The 18,607-nt window shown below is 46.0% G+C and overlaps 1 protein-coding gene and 1 long non-coding RNA gene across 3 annotated transcripts in view; one reads left to right on the top strand and one right to left on the bottom strand.

Moving 5' to 3' along the window:
- Positions 1–8,908: 8,908 nt before the first annotated feature.
- Positions 8,909–12,521, bottom strand: LOC105610551 (uncharacterized). The gene is made up of 2 exons (XR_006061339.2): positions 10,416–12,521; positions 8,909–9,462 (listed from the first exon to the last, which is right to left on the bottom strand). It is a non-coding gene; the product is annotated as an uncharacterized LOC105610551 (long non-coding RNA).
- Positions 12,522–12,598: 77 nt separating this feature from the next.
- Positions 12,599–18,607, top strand: part of MAP2K6 (mitogen-activated protein kinase kinase 6) — a 107,798-nt gene continuing 101,789 nt past the window's right edge. The window contains exon 1 of one of the 2 annotated variants that reach the window (XM_004013148.5): positions 12,599–12,902. In XM_004013148.5, coding sequence (XP_004013197.1) covers positions 12,887–12,902 — 16 coding nt within the window. In that variant the 5' untranslated portion in view covers positions 12,599–12,886. Of the gene's footprint in view, positions 12,903–13,100; positions 13,192–18,607 lie in introns of those variants that run through there. The other variant, XM_060395056.1, reaches the window with a different exon arrangement.

Raw genomic sequence — 18,607 nt, 5'->3', positions numbered from 1 at the left:
AATAGCATTGCTACTTACTGGTCAGGCGTTAGTGCTTCTGAACACTGAAAACCTCAATACAAACCCACCAATGCTTTTGAAATTCTGCAGATTCTGACAGGATGCTTTTCATATCTGGATCTCTAGGAACACGAACAAGGGAAGAATATGTACTTCTTTTCTACATACTTTTAAAAATGCATCATGATGGAACATAAAATTTTCTAGCTAATAATAAAAAATAATTTGTCTTCATTTACTGGCTCTCTCCCTTTATTCCTGCCTAATTCCAAACACTTCACACGGATCATTTTGGGATAGGTATTGAACAATTGTTTTAAACACAGATTCAGTTAATAAATAAGAATTTAAAAATACTTAGTAAATGAGAGTTTCTCTATTTTAAAATTATAAAATATCTGTGACATGCTTAAATTCTCCTGAAAGTGAAAAACGAAAGTGTTGGTTCCTCAGTCATGCCCAACCCTTTCCGTGGGATTTTCCAGTCACGAATACTCGAATGGGTTGCCATTTCTTTCTCCAGGGGATCTTCCCAACCCAGGGATCGAACCTTCTTCTCTTGCACGCAGGCAGATTCTTCAGTGTCTGGGCCACCCAGGGAAGCCTTTCAACTCCTCTACCGGTTAGTTATTAAGTAACGAGGCCACCAAAGAAAACATATTTTGATGGTTTTAAAAATATACTTAATGTAAATGTTTAAGTCGCGTGATTAGTTAATTAGTAAAACAGCTAGCAACCGGAAGAAACGGTTACAAGAAAAACGTTAGCACAAAGGCAATGACTCAGAAATATGTAGATAGAATAAATACAACAGAAGGGTTTAGAACATGAAGGTCCCAGTGCGTTCAAATGACTGGAAAGAGCTGAAATGCTATCGGCATATTTCTTCAATAAGGAAAGCCATATCCTAGGCGCTGATCACTGAAGTCTGACAACCGTCTTCACTTCTCATTAACTACCACTCTGCCCCCTGCTGTTAGCTTTCCAGGGCTGTGACACTCTGTGGTCAAAGGCCCACGTAATTCATGCCCCAGCTATTCAGCTGTCCTCAAATCCAATCCACACAGCGGAGAAGGACTGTTTTCTCCAGATGGTCCCCATTTCCTCTTCTCGAACATCCAACAGAGTTCTGATTCGCTGCAGTAATAAAATATTTCTTCTTCCTCTCTCTCCCGTGCAACTGATAAGCACCTCTGTCCCTATCTCTTTATACCCACGGAAACATTCCTGTCGTGTTTTTTTTTTAATATCATTTTAACATTCTTATCTCTTGTCTTAAAAGGTTTAAAAAAAATTTTTTTTTTAATCACCACGTGCTAGGCCACATGTTGTTACGTCTTCTGTGTATGCGGGCTAAGTCGTTTCAGTATGCCTGATTCTTTGCGACCCTGTGGACTGTAGCCCACCAGGCTCCTCTGTCCATGGGCCTGTCTGGGCAAGAGTACCGGGGTGGGTTGCCATTTCCTCCTCCATGGGATCTTTCTGACCCAGGGATCAAACTGGGGTCTCCTATATTGCAGGTGGATTCTTTACCATCTAAGCCACCAGGGATGCCCGTGTTTAGGAAAAGAGCACAAAAAATTTCCTACATTTTTCTCTGAGCTTTCCACAAGCATTCCAAATCTCACCAGAGTGCGGGATGGGCTGGCCACAGTCCACATGGCTTCCTTACGCAAAGCAGCATCCAGTGTGGCAACATACCCCCAACACACCTAATACACGCATTTCGATATTTACTTGGATTTTTTTAAAAACAGCAACAAAAGGAGAGACAAGGCCCTGTAAAGCGGAAACCTGTAGTTTTTACCAAGTGAGCAGGATCTGGGGTTGTCTTCAATTCCCACCTAAATGTCAGTAGGTCAGGCTGCTGGAAGAGGGCTCTAGAATAATTTCCAAAGATTTCCAGAGTTCCGGCAGAGTGCAGTCTAACATATCACTACTGTTTCACTCCTTAGACTGCAGGATACAAAGTCACCAGCAGGTTTGCAGCTTGTGGCTCACAGCAGTGCCCAATCCATAAGATACCATCAGCTGTTCAGCAGAGCCCCAAATAGCCAACGTCTAACATTATGCGTGTGTGCATGGTAAGTCGCTTCAGTCGGGGCCAGCTCTTTGCGGCCCCATGGACGGTAGCCCACCAGGCTCCTCTGTCCATGAGATTCTTCAGGCAAGAACACTGGAGTGGGTTGCCAAGCCATCCTCCAAGGGACCTTCCCAATCCAGGGACCGAACCCCCATCTCATATCTCCTGCATTGGCAGGCAGGTTCTTTACCAGTAGCACCACCTGGCAAACTGTAATACTATACAGTTTTATAATACTTATACTTTTGATGTGATGCTATATATTAATTTAAAGAAGACATTGAACCTGTTTTTTTTTCTTTTTTCCCAGTGAGGCTAGGGCATATCATTTAAAAGTGAAATTACATAAAGATACATCTGTCATTTTCCAACTAAGCATATTTGTGTATAGTCAGTTCCATGGTGACTGCTGAAGGCTTGTCTATACAGATTCAGTTCCCTATCTGAACCAAAGAGAATCTAGTAAGACTGTTTTTTTTTTTTTTTAATTTTTTAAAACTTTTATTTATTTATCTTTAAGCCTTTTTATTTTGTATCAGGGTACAGCTGATTAACAATGTTGTGACAGTTTCAGGTGGGCAGTAAAGGGACTCAGTCACACACACACATGTGTCCCAAATCCCTTTACCATTCGGGGTTCCATGTTACACTGAGCAGAGTTCCCTGTGCTATACAGGAGGTCCTTGTGGGTTACCCATTTTAAATATAGTTGTGTGCACATGCCCATCCCAAACTCCCTAACTATCCCTTCTCCCCATCCTCCTGAACCACTTCTATGAGTTTGTGCCAAAAATAAAATGATTAATCTAGCTATATCAAAAAGAGAGCTGGAACTTCCCAGGAGGTCCAGTGGTTAAGAATTTGCCTCCCAACGCAGGGGGCATAGGTTCCATTTCCGGTTAGGAAACTAAGATTCCACATGCCTTGTTGCCAAAAAGCCAAGACTTAAAATAGAATCAATACTGTAACAGATTCAATAAAGACTTTTTTTTAAAAAAAGGCCCATATCAAAAACATCTTTCAAAAGAAGGGTAAATATGATAAATATGAAAAATCAGTAGTTTCCTTCTGTGACCTTGCCACAAGTTGTTGCCAATAAAACATTCTCTTTGGCCGCTAATCCGAATGGAACAATTTAAGAACAAGCTGATGTACTACACCGTCTACACTTCTCTACCACTGTAGTTTGGTTTCTTACTTTCTATGACTTGCATACATTACCTCTCTAAAATATTTCCCAGAATATTTTATAGTTTTTAAAAAGTGCAACAGGTCAGTCTGACCTGAATTATTCAGGCCTGTGACTGAAGCCCAGGACCATCTATTAATATCAATGTAAACAGATCAAGGAGATTTGAAGGACACAGCGTTGCCTTATATCAGTGTTTCTAGCTCATCCTCAGATAGCACAGCAAATACCCAATGGTCAGAGTGTAGTGGCCAAGGTACAGAGAGCGAAGGAGACACACAGATTTATCCTGAACTGAGCTTGTCCCACGAATAACAAACAGAAAGTGAGGTAAAATGTTACCAGATTACTCTTAGCCTGAAAAAGGCACTTCTCCAGGGCGTTTTAAAAAGGTACCTAGCTTAAGGCTAGATTGGACAACTTAAAGGAAGGAACTAGGAATCAGAAGACAAGCTCTCACATCTGCAGTCAAGGCGGTTTTAAATCACATGATTTTCCACCTGGGCCAAAGGAAGCAACGCCACAAGGTGACGAGGATAAACCGGGATGCTGGGATAAACCGGGATGCTGGAGCAATGCCGTTCACGGTGCCACAGTAGGCATAAAATGACGCAGAGCTGACGGAAAGAGCTTGAAAGCCTTAAAATATTACAGAGGTGTTATTACAATCAGCCGCAGGATTTTAAGCTTCTCAGACCGGGGATCATACTCTGTCCATTTTGTTAACCTACATCAGACCTGTTATAACAGTGAAGTGAGTGAAGTTTGCTCAGTCAGCGTGACTCTTTCCTGACCCCATGGACTGTGGCCTGCCAGACTCCTCTGTCCACGGGATGATTCTTCGGGCCGGAGTCCTGGAGTGGGTAGCCATTCCCTTCTCCAGAGGATCTTCCTGCCCCAGGGATTGAACATGGGTCTCCTGCATTGTAGGCAGATTCTTCGCCGTCTGAGCCACCAGGGAAGCTACTATATATGTATGTGTGTGTGTCTGTGTGTGTGTATATGTGTGTGTGTATGTATATCATATATGTAAGTAACAAGAGATTGATTGGTGAAAGGCAGAGGAAATATACAATTGGTACTCCACCCTCAGGTTCAACCAACCTCGATGGGAAATAATTTTTTTTTAATTCCAGAAAGTTCCAAGGAGCAAAACTTGAATGTGCCACACACCTCAGTAATCACTGACATGACACCCACATTGCATTTACAACTATTTACAGAGCAGTGACAGTGCATTAGGTGGTGTAAGTTTCCTGGAAATGATTTAGAGTATATGGGAGGATGCGCATGGCTGCATTTCACCTAAGGGACTTGAGCGTCTGAGGATTTGGGTATCTGTAGAGGGTGGGGCGATGGCCCCCCACGCCAGCACTCTTGCCTGGAAAATCCCATGGACAGAGGAGCCTGGTGGGCTGCAGTCCATGGGGTCGCTAAGAGTCAGGCATGACTGAGCGACTTCCCTTTCCCTTTTCACTTTTCATGCATTAGAGAAGGAAACGGCACCCCGCTCCAGTATTCTTGCCTGGAGAATCCCAGGGACAGAGGAGCCTAGGGGGCTGCTGTCTATGGGGTCGCACAGAGTCGGACATGACTGAAGCAACTTAGCAGCAGCAGCAGCAGCAGCAGCAGGGGTGGGGCAAGGGAAGGGTCCTGGAACCAATTCCTTGCAGAGAACAAGGGACAACTGTATGCATAAGTGAGAGCAGACAAGATTCCAGTCTCCTCTCTTGACCTGGCAGGATCTGAAATCTTTTTTGCTCCCTGTCTTACTTAAACCTGGGCCTCCCTGGTGGCTCAGTGGTAAAGAAGCCTCCTGCCAGTGCAAGAGACACGGGTTCAATCCCTGGGTCAGGAAGATCCCCCGGAGAAGGAAGCGGCAATCCACTCCAGCATTCTTGCCTGGGTAATTCAATGGACAGAGGAGCCTGGTGGGCTGTAACCCATGGGGCTGCAAAGGGTCGGACACGACCGAGGAACACAGATGGAGTAGTTGTTAAAGCCACAGCCTTTCATCTTAGCCACCAGCCACAATGCCTCCGGATGAATAAACTCTGCTTTCCAGGCACGGCTTAGAAAAAGGTTTCACACCTAATACATTCTCAAGATAGATTTGCTGATAGATTGGATGAACGAAATCTGATGTTTTGTAATGATAATTTTGTCTGAACTTGCAAAATGACCTGAAATGCCAAATTTTACAGCAAGATACTAGTGGACATACGGCTCCTAAGAGCTAACGGGTGCTGTCAGAATTTAGGGGGAAGGGAGTCTCTTGGCTGGCTTCCCTAATGGCTCATCAGGTAAAGACCCCACTGCCGGTGCAGAAGACACAGGAGCCTTGGGTTCAATCCCCTGGAGGAAGAAACGGCAACCCAGCCCCGTGTTCTTATCTGGGAAACCCCATGGGCAGAGGAGCCTGGTGTGCTGCAGTCCCTGGGGTCACACGGTGGGACATGACTGAGCGACTAAGCAGAGAGACTCTCGGACGGGACAACAGGATGTGATCAAAGACAGCTGGGCAAAGACGACCCTGAACCCTCGATGGAAAGCAGAATTTGGAAAAATGAAGGCTCCGGTGGGGGCTGGAGAAGGCCGAAGACAGACAGCAGCAGAAGTGAACACAGTGAAACCTGTGAATTCACGTCCCAAGTTAAGACAAGTAATCCTGTGTTGACCAGACTGTTTAAACAAAGGAAGCTTGGAGTAGGTGACAGGGAGATAAGGCTGAACAGGTATGGTTGCGCCATATGGGGAAGAGCGCTGAAAGCCACGCTGAATCTATTTGGGGATTTCTAGAATTTCTGCCAGTCCTCATAATACACGGTTATACTTTGATACAGTTAAAAAAAAAAAGGGATTAGAAGATGTTGTGTAACCACAACTCACCAGCCAGTCCCCTAAACCACCTCCTACGTGGGGGAGCCCCAATATACTTAATTATATATCATATTACATTGCTGTTGTTTCGTCGCTAAGTCATATCCAACTCTTTGCGACCCCACGGACTGGAGCCCTCCAGACTCCTCCGTCCATGGGATTCTCCAGGCAAGAATACTGGAGTGGGTTGCCGTTTCCTTCTCTAGGGGATCATCCTGACCCAGGGATCGAACCAGGATCTCCAACCTCAGCAGGCAGATTCTTTACCACCGAGCCACTAGGGAACCCCATATATTAATATGTAACACACCTGTTTACATCATATTTTCTAAAACCTAGAAAACCAGATATCAGCCCTGAATTCTTAGCTCTGCCTTTGATGACTTTGCTTCCCTTGTTCCTGAGACCGAATGGACACAGCTGGAAAACACTCATAAATGCCAGGCACAGGCGAGTTTTGCCACCTGGGAGACAATGTTTCAAGCTGTGATATATTCCTTGTCTCACCTCTGAAGAGATTGTGACCGTGGTCCTTGGTTGCCTTGCTAGAGCAGGGAAATAGGAAGTCCTCTAATTCCTGAACAAAACGATACTTAGGCAGTGTAGAAAATCAGAATGCATGATTGCAGCTCTCTCTGTTTTAACCCATAGTGGTTCCAATCAGATACGTGAGCTGGGTTTAGAGGTATGAATTGTTAGAATCGGAAGGGGCCTTCGTCTGATCCTCCTTATTTTAGGGGAAGGAAAAGAGGTTCAGAAAGGTGAAGTGACTTCCGAGAGAAGACGCACCTAACTTTTTCTAAGCCAGGGCTAGGATCCCATCTCCGAGAGTCTAGTGTGTTTCTTGCATCTTGGGAATTCCCTGGCATTTCAGTGGTTAGGACTTCCTGCTTCCGCTGCTGAGGGCCCGGGAACAAGGATCCCACGAGGAGTACAGTGTGAACAAGCCAATCACACCTTACCAGGTCTTGTTAGTTTTAAGTTAATTCAGAAATAGGGCTTCCCTGGTGGCTCAGTGGTAAGGACCCAGGTTCGATCCCTGAACTGGGACGATCCCACATGCCGCGGAGCAACTAAGTCCGCTCTAGAGCCGGGGAGCAGCAACTCCTGCGACCTGAAGGTCCTGGAGCCTGCGCTCTGCAGCAAGGAAGCCACCGCCATGAGCAGCTCACGCCCCGCAGCGGGAGAGCTGCCCTCGCTCCCACAGCCAGAGAGAGTCCTCCCAGCAACAAAGACCCAGCACAGCCAAAAATAAATAAATCTAAAATAAAAATAGAGCATAGGGAACCTCTCACAGCGGGCTGCCCAGGTGGTGCTAGCGGTAAAGAACACGCCTGCCAGTGCAGGAGATGTAAGAAACACGGGTTCGATCCCTGGGTGGGGAAGATCCCCTGGAGGAGGGCGTGGCAACCCACTCCAGTTCTTGCCTGGAGAATCCCATGGACAGAGGAGCCTGGCGTGCTACAGTTCACGGGGTCGAAGAGTCGGACACGACTGAGCATGCACGTATACCTGCTCACGGTAGCGCCTGGCAGGCTTTCTCAAATGCAGCGCTGTGGACATCTGGACCAGATGATTCTTTCTCCTGGAGGCTGCGTGTGGACCGTGGTATTACGGCCAAATCCCTAGTCTCTACCCACTGGATGCCATGCTCAGCACTACCTCTTGGTTGGGGCGAGCCAATCCACCTCCAGACACTGTCACACGTGCCCTGGGGGTCAAAATCACCGCCGGTGGGGACACTGTACCCCCTCCCTCCACCTTGTTCACCCCACACAATCCTCTAGAGCAGCCCCTCCAGAGCCAGGCTGCCCTAACCTAAGGGCCTCTTTCCACAGTCTCCTCCCTCTCAGCTGACGGCCAAGGGCCCCTCCCAGGGGCTCCCATTTCCCCTGCAGCTGTGAACTCGGCCTCTGGAATCCAGTTATTCCAGGTCATCGTGCTGGCAGGTCTCCTCTATCCCTTACAGCGTGCATTTGAGTGCCTACTGTATGCTCCATGCTGGGCACGGGGGCTGCAGAGATCAGTCTGTGATCTCCAGCAGGTCAGTCTCCCGGGGGAGAGGAGGTGGCAACAAACACCTGTCTGCCTCCGGGGGAGTGTCGGGGGTGTTGCAGGCAGGGTAATAGAAGGAGGGAATTCACTCCTTGCCCTGAGGGCGGACGTAGGGATGATCCCAGGAGGGAGCCAAGAGGCCTAGAGCCTCTTCAAGGACAAATCTGCAGGAGCTAGGAAGAGCATGGATGAGGAGGGACAGGCAGAGGGAGCGGGGTGTGGGCACAGGGCGGGAAGGAGAGGGTGGGACAAACCAGGACAGTGCTTCCGACATCCATCTATCTGGCCACAGGCACACTAGGGCTCCCCAGGCGGCCCAGGCGGTGAAGAACCGGCCTGCCACGCAGCAGGCCCAAGCTCAGTCCCTGGGTTGGTAGATCCCCTGGAGAAGGGAATGGTGACCCACTCCAGGCTTCCTGCCTGGGCAATCTCTTGGACAGAGGATCCTGACAGGCTATAGTCCATGGGGTCACAAAGAGTTGGACACACTGAGCGACCAACACTTCGTACATGGGTGAAACAGACAGCCATCGGGAAGGTGCTCTACAGCATGGGGGGGCTCAGCTCGGGGCCCTGTGATGACCTAGAGGGGCGCAGGGAGGTCCAGGAGGGAGGGGAGTGTGTGTGCACGTGGCTGATCCACCTTCTGTGCAGCAGAAACGAATGCAACATTGTAAAGCAATTATACTCCAATAAAAAAATTTAAAAATGAAGGCCAGATTTTTATTATTAGATTATCATATAATCATGTTACAAACATCTTATTTTTAGGATTATTCTGCATTCAGTTCCCATTTAGTATGACTCACTTCTATTTTTAAATTGGTCTCAATGTGTATTTGAAGTTTTTTAAATTTAATTTTTTTCTCCTTCATTAGATTCTTGTTTTCAGTTTATCACTTGGTCAGTTCTTATATAAACTATTAATTTTCTCAAGAAAGGCATAAATTGGAATCTACGAACATAGAAACCTCTGTAAAACACAATCAGGGTTTCATGCAAAAATGAATTAGGCAGCCATAAAAGTTTGGATCTATTAAAAAAAAAGGCAAGGACGGAGCAATCCCGGCTTCCGGCAGCAGCACCCGTAGCAGCAACACAGCGTGAGAATGAACTGCAGAGAAGTAGGACCCAGGCCGCAAGGAGCCAGTTACACCCAGCTTGAGAGTTTGGCATTGATCTCGAAGGTGACGAGAGGCTGGGGGAGACTGCCTCGAGTTCTTGTATTCGAGACTGCCTTGTACTCTAGAAAGATCTGAAGCACAGAAAATTTTAAAGATGAAGAATCAAAGTAGGAGCGCAGGTCACCGGCAGAGAAACACCTGCTGGCCTGCACGCTCACCACCAAGGGTCGGGTTCTCCTCGTAGGAGCACGGCCGCAGACTCCCGAGAAGAGGAACAGCTTGCCACCGTACACATGTGTTAATACAACCTCCTCCTCCACCCAGGAGGGGGCTGGAGGGAGCCTGTTACCACCTGGACAAGAGAAGAACTTTTCCTTTGGGACTCCAAGCCTTTGCAGAGAGGCTGAGTTCCCTGCGGAAATTCAAAGTATGTTTTTCCCAGAAAGAAAAAACGATATATGTTGCCAATTGTAAATCACACTGAGGGAACTCTGCTCCAAGTTATGTAGCAGCCTGGATGGGAGGGCAGTTTGGGGGAGAATGGACACCTGTATACAGTTGGCTGAGTCCCTTTCCCGTGCAGCTGAAACTATCATAACATTGTGATCAGCTATACTTCAATACAAAACAGAAAATTTAAAAAATATATATGGTTCAATTTATGGTCAAAGGTAATCAACCCTGATCCTAAAAGAAATCAACCCTGAATATTCATTGGAAGGACGGGTGTTGAAGCTGAAGCTCCAATACTTTGGCCACCTGACAAGAAAAGCGGACTCACTGGGAAAGACCCTGATGCTGGGAAAGCCTGAAGGCGGGAGGAGAAGGGGACAACAGAGGATGAGATGGTTGGATGGCATCACCGACTCAATGGACATGAGTTTGAGCAAACTCCGGGAGATAGTGAAGGACAGAGAGGCCTTACGTGTTGCAGTTCATGGGGTCACAAAGAGTCAGACACGACTGAGCAACTGAACAACAACAAAAGGTCGAAGGTCTTTTGCATAGCGTGCGTATGTGTGTGTGTGTGCACTGGCTATTAAACACATGACTGTCTCTATAGGAATATGAACGGCAGACTGACCTGCAGGACATAAGCCACTTGCTGTACGAGCACAACTCCTGCAGAAAAACGCCCCAGACACGATGTGATTCAAGCTCTTCAGGAGGCGTCTGGGGCAATTCAAGAGACAGCAATGCTGCTGACCACGTGAAACGCAAATGTTCGTGAGCTCAGGCCCACGTCTGCTCCTCCATCGATGCCTGGAAAAGTGAACTGGACACGCCGAAATGGATCTCCATGCCCACGTCGTCTCCTACTTGAATGAAACTTAAGGGGAAAAATGCTGGTTCAACAAGGCTCAGATTGTATGTGCAAGAGAGGGAGGAATACACAGCAAGGATTTGCTCAGAAAGATAGTGAAAGAAAGGAAAACAGCAAGTCTTTGTATCTGAGCTCATGGGACTGAGTGCCTTCCTTTTAGAGCCAGAAGCTAATATGAACATGAGGTGACCCTGATTAATTCTCATTCATGTCGGCAGAGGGGATCAACTTAAGTAAATTGATGTTAGCTCCATGACCTACTGCATATTTGTTTTAAGAGCTGATTTGTAGCTGAAACATGGTGGCCTTCTTCCCTCTGATTCATCCATTACTCAGAAGGCCCTGGCTTCTTAGAATTCTTAATAAAATTCCAATAGTTTTCATCAGCGGTCATCAAACACGGCCAAACCCTGTTTCAAAGTGCCTCTTTTTGCCTTTTGCTACCAACCTGACCTATCTCTAGCTTCTCCTGGTTTCAAATCTTGATCGTTGAGGGCATATTTACCTTCTTAAAACAAAGCTTTAATTCACTTACATCCCTTTCCAAAGCCGTTTCACCAGCTCCTAATTATCTGCAGAATAAAGCCCAAGCCTCTGGCTTGGCCCCCACTGTGAATCCCGCACACTCCCACATCGCATGCAGTGTAGACAGGCTTCCTTGCTCTCTCCTAAACAGGGCTGCTTCAGATGTCCACCCGGCTTGCCTGATGGCTCAGCTGGGAAAGAATTTGTCTGCAATGCAGGAGATGCAGGTTTGATCCCTGGGTAGGGAAGATCCCCTGGAGCAGGGCATGGCAACCCACTCCAGGGTTCTTGCCTGGAGAATCCCATGGACAGGGGAGCCTGGCGGGCTGCAGTCCGTGGGGTCACAGAGTCAGACACGACTGAACGCACGCAGGTGTCCACTGTGCTTGTTCACACCTCAGCAGGTTCACGCTCTCAGTTCCACCCTCGACCTGAAAAGCACCTTTCTGAGTCTGGTCCACACAATGAAGCGGACTGAGCTCACTTCAGCCCAGGCCCCCTCCATTCCTTGCAAGGAATGTCCCGTGCCTGTCTGCTTCCCTGAGAAGCGGTGACATCTCTGCCCACCTGCTGTCCAGCTCCTAGCCGTGAGCATTACCGGCTGACCTCAGGTCCTGGAGAGGGCCTGGCACACTCCAGGGGTTCAACAAAACTCAGTAAACTCTGCTGAACAAATGCGAGACATCTGACGGTTAATACAGCATGACCACCCACTTTCTCCCTGAGGCCAGGGGACTTTCCTAGCCCCCTTCAGGTGAGAAACAACATCTAAGCAATTTAACTCTGATAAAGTTTGCTTTGACACAGAAAAAGCAGAACTTCCTCCGTGATCCTTCAAGAAATGAGAACTCCCCATCCCCCCCCCCCCCCACCGCCTCCACCCCGCCCCAGCACTGAATTTCAGATTCCCCAAAGCGACCTGGACCTCTGCTCACTAACTAAAACTTTGCATCTTCTCTGCAGCCACCTCCCCCTGGCCAAATCACCAGCGAATTCTCCAGGCAAGAAAAAGGTTTTTTAAAAATGGACGTTTGAGGGGGGGGGGAAAGAAACGTCTACAGGCAGGAACCGTCCAACTGGTACCGCCCTGCAAACACGTGAACCCCGAAACCGACTTTCTGAGCCGGCCGAGTGGTTTTCAGCCAAACGAATGTTTTTTAGCTGCTGTTTCGGGGGCTTTTGGAGAACACAGATGCCCGCTCCCCTCGGCCTTGCCCAGCTTCTTCTGTCACCGGGTACCGAGTGCGTGTCCGACTTGTTTACCTGGACGCAAGCTCTGCCGCCTCCAATCTTCCCGCGCAGCGACCCGCGCGACCACGTGTCCTGAAGTCAGAGCCCCGCGGACTCCGCGCAGGAACTACACTTCCCAGCGGCCCCCGCGCCCTTCGCAGGAAGGACGTCTGCGCACTAAGATACTCAGTTCCAAGTTTGGAGCTTTTAGCTGCCAGCCCTGGCCCATCATGTAGCTGCAGCACAGCCTTCCCTAACGTTGCAACTGGGGGGAAAATCACTTTCCACTCTGCTTTGCAAGGCGTGCATTTCCATCTGGATCCCCTGGAAGTCCATCTGCTGCCTCGGTCAAGAGAAAGTCCACTTGCATGAAGATTGCACGCCTGCAGCTTGCATCTTTGTTGCAAAACTAGCTACAGAAGAGAAGCAAGGCAAAGTCTTTTGTGCTCCCCTCCCCCATCAAAGGAAAGGGGAAAATGTCTCAGTCGAAAGGTAAGAGCCTGTTTGCATTACTTGCAAAAAATGCAAAGGGTTGTGCATGCATTTATGAATGCATGGATGCAATTTACGCCTGGCGATTGCATTTTTAAGTTTGAGGTTTTCCACAGCTCAGTTGCATTTCCTGTTTAGTATGTGTCTTTTTTTTTTTTTTTTTGCAGACACAGAGAGTTCCTGTAAGGCAGGGCTTGCAGTTCAGCTGTGCATTGACGTTATTTGCATTCTTCTGCTAGGATTGCTGAGCTCTTTTTTGCCTTTTGCCCAGTCAGGAGAGATAGAGCAGGTTGGTAGCGTCTGAATGTGCAATGCTTTATATAATTGTAAAATTCTGTAGTATGCACAGATATAATAGGTAATCTTATATGCGACAGGAATATGAACTTTTTAAAAAGTCGGTAGATGAAGATGAAAGGTAAAACTTGAGTTCAACTAGTAGGAAATTAATGTAATCTTATATTCCTTTGGGAATGAACCGTCGCGGTGCTAGTATTTAGCTAAATTTCCATTGATATTGCTCTGAACATTAAGCAACTTTTGATTTATAAAGGAAGTAAAGGTGAGTGATAGCCTTTTACAAAAAAGCAGACAAGACGTCTTTCTCTTCCGAGATTTTGCACTTCATGCTAATTGCTTATTGGTTCACAGTATTTAGAAGCAGCAATAAGGACATCGATGTTTTATGTTTTCCCATTTGGGAGATGCTTTGCATCTCCAGGGAAAATATTGGGAGAAAAACTGTACTTCTAAGGTTTACCCCAAGGTGGGAGGACTGCACGGTTTCATTGACAACCAGAATGAAATCTTTTAAGTGTGTAATTGCCTATATTTAGCATAGGTCAGACGTTCAGGGTTATGGTTGTTTCATGTGTTATTTTTCCTTGAAAAAATTTTTTTATGTTTTTTACACAGTTGTATTTTACAGACCTAATTGTCAGGCTGGGGGATTAAAAATATAGAGATCCTGACGTGACATTATAGAGCTGAGGGTATGTTATCAGGTGGCCCTGAGGCTGTGACTTGTTTCAGAACAAATCCTCCTTGAGCATGGGGAAAGCACATGCCCTGTGAGGACGTATGCAAGGGAGAGGTGGGCGCCGGGGAGGGGAGGGGGCTCCGCAGGGTGAGTGAGTAAGTCCCAGGGAGTTCAAGTGTCTCCTGCGTGTCCTGCTGCTCCTCGGGGGAGCTGTGTCACTTTTTAGGTCTGTGTGTTGGGAGTGGGAGCCATACATCTCAGTCCAGGAAGGAAGTAGCATATATTCTCACAAATTCAAAGTAAGGCTCTTTCTTTTCCCTGGGTATTGGGAGAAAATGAAATCTGAAAAGCTAAGAGCGCCCAAGTACCCAGGAATTGGCATTGTGAAGTGCCAGTGTTCCTTAATATCGGTAAAGCCTGTGAGTACCGTCTCCTAATTGAGCAGAGAAATAATAGCTTAAAAGGGCTTTCCAGGCTCTGATGTATGAGAGAGATGGCATCTGGTTACCCTGTATTTGCTATATATTCCCTCATGCATTCGGGTCATTTTAGTATATGAGTGGATACATGATGATAGCTGTGTATCTGTGTATATGTGTGTGTGTGTGTGTGTGTTGGGCACAGGATTTGGGGACATATAAAAATATTTCATATGTACGTGTTTCATTCAAGGAATTGTGTTTGGTGAAACAGCATGCATGCAAATCATTGTGATGAAAGATAATTGCTTAGATCATGAAGCGAAATGGTGCATTTGTAATTTAGAGATGGCAGTGGTCTTCTCCTCTCTGGGAGACAAGAGGGTGGTGCTCTGGTGAGCTTATCTTTGGACCTTAGGGTTTAAACTCAATCATGTTTCTTTGTGCATTGTGGGGGCTCGCTCCTAAGGCAGCTCCCTCCTAGCCGAGGAAGTTGGGAAGCTGACAGAGAAGTTAGCCTGACCCTCTTCCATGATGGGGCGCTCCCATAATACAGCTGGCAGCCCTTCACATGGATCCCTGTTTATCCAGGTGGTTGTCTTGACTGGATCCCACGTGGAAGGTGCCTCTGGTGTGAACGTGGGGTTCCTGTCCAAAAGGAAAACTTTTCGATGGAAGGAAGCGTGTGATTATTTCAGAAATGGCAGAGACTTTTGGCCTGGACTTTTCAGTGTGGACCTGGTCTAATTCAGCTACGGTAGTCTCAAATGGCCAAGAATTTTTTTTTTTTTTTTTTCGCAGTACCAAACTTCTTTGTAATACTATAACCAAATGAAATGAAGGAAAAGCAAAAGGTGGCTACAACCTCATAGTAGTGAAGAATTTAACAACATGTTCAATTCAAGGACCTTTACGAACCTTCTAGATCACTGTAATTCAGTTTTTCAGACCTCTAATTTAAGGCACAGCAGAGGCAAAAGAATTACAGACTCCCTGGGAGCTGGGAGGGCTGGCTTACTCCTCTCCAGCCTCACCAACAGTGAAATTCCCAGAAAGAAGTTCTTAAAAAGAAATTTTGTTTTCCACAGTTGTAACTTTAGGTGGTATGCTTTTCAGCTTGTTTATATTAGCTGTCTGGGGTTGAGCTGACATTTTTCAAATATTAAAGTGGCAGAATGCCTTTTGAGGAAATCTGAAATGTAAGTTAACAGGAAGGGCACCCAGAGAGTGCAGGAATTCCTGCACTTTACCGGAAGACAGGCTACAGGAAAATGTGTCATCTACATTACCCCAGAGGGTAAAGCTATTGTTATCAGCCACAATGATCTGAGGGAGGGACAGCCAGAGGGAGGGAGTCTGGCATCCCCCAGTTCACCTGAAAAGAGAGAAAAAGTTGGACCCTCTTACCAATGCACTTTTCTCACTCCCGCCTCGACTCACCTTTAAAAAATATTAGTTGGTCTTTGTTTAAAATAGTGATAGGTACATTGTGTCAAGGGGACTGTGTATCAGGCACAGTTCAGAAGCCTGTAGAGGAAAGTGATAGGCAAGGACTGTCAAGGGACCCACCCCTACTGTGGGTTTTTTGCTTCTGAAATTCATGCCAGCCTGGGAAATGAAAAGTGTACATTTCTCATTCTGTGAATTCCTTTGTTAGGTTGTACCCGAGAGACTTGTCATGCTTAGCCTGTAATCTGAGCCAGTCTGTTTTATAACCTCGTACATCTCAGGACACAAAATCAGAAGAGGTGGCCTGGGTTTCCTGAGTTTGTTTTGTATCCATGTGGCATTCACGACTTTACAACATACAGGACGGCAGCAGGGGCTTCCCCGGGGGTCTCTGGGTGGTAAAGCTGATGCTGGAGGAAAGGGGTGAGATTCTTGTTCCTTTGTTTTTCACAGATTAGTATCATTATCACTGCTTTACATTATTTTAAAGTTTGAAAGGTCTATAAGGAATATTTTTAAAACTTAGGAAAGTGCCTAAGTAATACTTTTCTGTAGAAACAGCTGAAATTGTAGGAAAGAAAAACAAGAATCATTAGTGATTGCAGAGTACATTTTGGCATGTATCCTTTTGGACTTCTTTCCTATTCTGATATATATGTGAATATGAATCAATGCACAATGTTTATCAAATGATTTAGTTGCCTTTGGCTCACTTGCCAATAATACTGTGAAATAGTCAAAGTTAATATGTCGCTCCATTAATAATCTCGTTCTAACACTAGAATTTATTTAAGTAGAACATGGATGTTTATTGGCTTTCAGTGTTCTGGGCACTGCTATGATAAATGTCCCAGTTCAGACATTATATGCACTATGGCCTTTGACTAAGTTCCAGGACGTAGAACTACAGGTTACGAACCTCTAACTCTTCCCCATGTTGCATTCTTTTCTTCACCTTTTAAAAATAACTCTTTTATTACTATGAAAACAATATATACTCATTGGAAAAAAAATTCAAGCGGAAGAGAAATTCAACACGAGAAAATAAGACTCGCTCAGAGTCACAGAACCCACAGCTGACTCCTGCTGACTTTTCGGTGACTGTCCCTGCGTGTGAACACACGTGCGCTTCTACACTGCATGTGGTACTTCGCAGCTCGCTTTATACTGGACCGTGTATCATTGGAGAGCTTTCCACAGGCAGGCACGTACAGCTTCCTCCTTCATTTTCGCAGTTGCTCATTTTAATTTGTAAGAAGGTGACTGTTTCATCGGTCTCCAGTTGGACTCTCAGAGTTCCACTTTTTTACAGCTATGCGCAATACTGCAGGGACTGTAACACCTTGAACACACGTGTTTGCACACCGGCCCAGCTGTCTCTGTAGGATGGATCCCTAGGAGAGGGAGTGCTGGGCGGAGGCGGGCGTGGGCATGCGGCTCCCCCCAGGCTGCCAACACTGCTTCTCACTCTCCAGTGAGGTTCGCAAGTGTCCATGCGCTCCTTTTAAGCATCCTGGTGAATGTCGCCACAGAAGATACTCTTCATCGAGGTTCTGCACCTGCCTGCATGTCAAATGGAGAGCACAGGCGACTCCGCACTCAGTGCTCGGTGGCGACCTAAATGGGAGTGAAGTCCAGAAGAGGGGGGTGCACGTGTGCACGTGGCTGGTTCACTTTGCTGCACGGCAGAAACCAACCCAACATTGTAAAGCAACTACACGCTGAGAACAATCAGTTCAAAAATAAGCAGAATAAAATAGGTGATGAGCAAGGACCTACTGCAGGGCGCAGGGACCTCTATTCAACACTCTGCAGTAGCCTGCGTGGGGAAAGAGCTTGGGAAGGAACAGATACATGTCTGTGTGTAACTGAGTCATTTTGCTGGACATCTGAAACTGATGCCGCATCGTGAATCAACTATACCCCAACATAAACTTAAAAAAAAAAGGTTATGCTTTCTTTCCTTCATCCTGGGTATAATAATTTGAAATTTTTTTTTGCCAATTTGATAAAAAGTCTTACTATTTTACTCCCACTTGAATTTTTTTGGTGACAAAGAAGCTGGATTTTTCTTTTTGACATCTGTGTTTCGTGTGTTTGATTTTTTTTTTTCCTCATAAAATGTGTCTTTAAAAATTTTAATTTGGGGATCAGATTATTTTCAGAGTTAAGCCAGAACATTCCAAGATGGCAGAGTTTAGGTAATCATGGGTTCAAAGCTGGGTTCAGCTTTCATGCATCTAAACAGTTTAATTCCCTAGTGAGTTCTAATTTTAATTTTAACCAAAATGTCTTGAGTAAACATATTCTTTGTAGACTCATTTTGTTCTACTGTCTTTAGCTATTCAAATCTGACTGACAATAATAAGGAAAGTATACTGATTTGATCTAAATTCCATCTGGAATTTACTAACTTCTGGACATCTGTGCATTTTCAGTTATCTCTACAGGCGAAAGTAGTCTTTCTTTGGTTTCATGAGTGATTCTCACCTAAGCCCCTGGTTGTATTACGAGCATCATGGCAGATAATTCTTTTTTTTTTTTTTTAGCTTCATGCGTAACAGCTAATCATAAAAGGGGTTTCCTTTGCTAGCTTTGTTGGAAGAATGAAGGCAAGGATCTGTTTTGATGACCCCAAAATTATATCAAGTCAATCACCGTTCTTATATTCCTGATACAGCCTTCCTTAGTCAATGCTCCTATTTATGCACCTTGATATTAAGTAGCAGAATGTACAGCTGTGGAAAAAGAGTTTTATAATCGAATTATCTCATTTTACAAAGGGCAAACAGAAGCTCTGAAAGAAGGTGATCTGCCCGAAGACTGAGCCATAGGTGGAACTTACACCTCCTGATTCT

This window comes from Ovis aries, chromosome 11 (assembly GCF_016772045.2).
Source record: "Ovis aries strain OAR_USU_Benz2616 breed Rambouillet chromosome 11, ARS-UI_Ramb_v3.0, whole genome shotgun sequence".
Taxonomy (NCBI): domain Eukaryota; kingdom Metazoa; phylum Chordata; class Mammalia; order Artiodactyla; family Bovidae; genus Ovis; species Ovis aries.
Note: the sequence above shows the minus strand (reverse complement) of the source record. Positions and strands in the feature narration are given on the sequence as shown.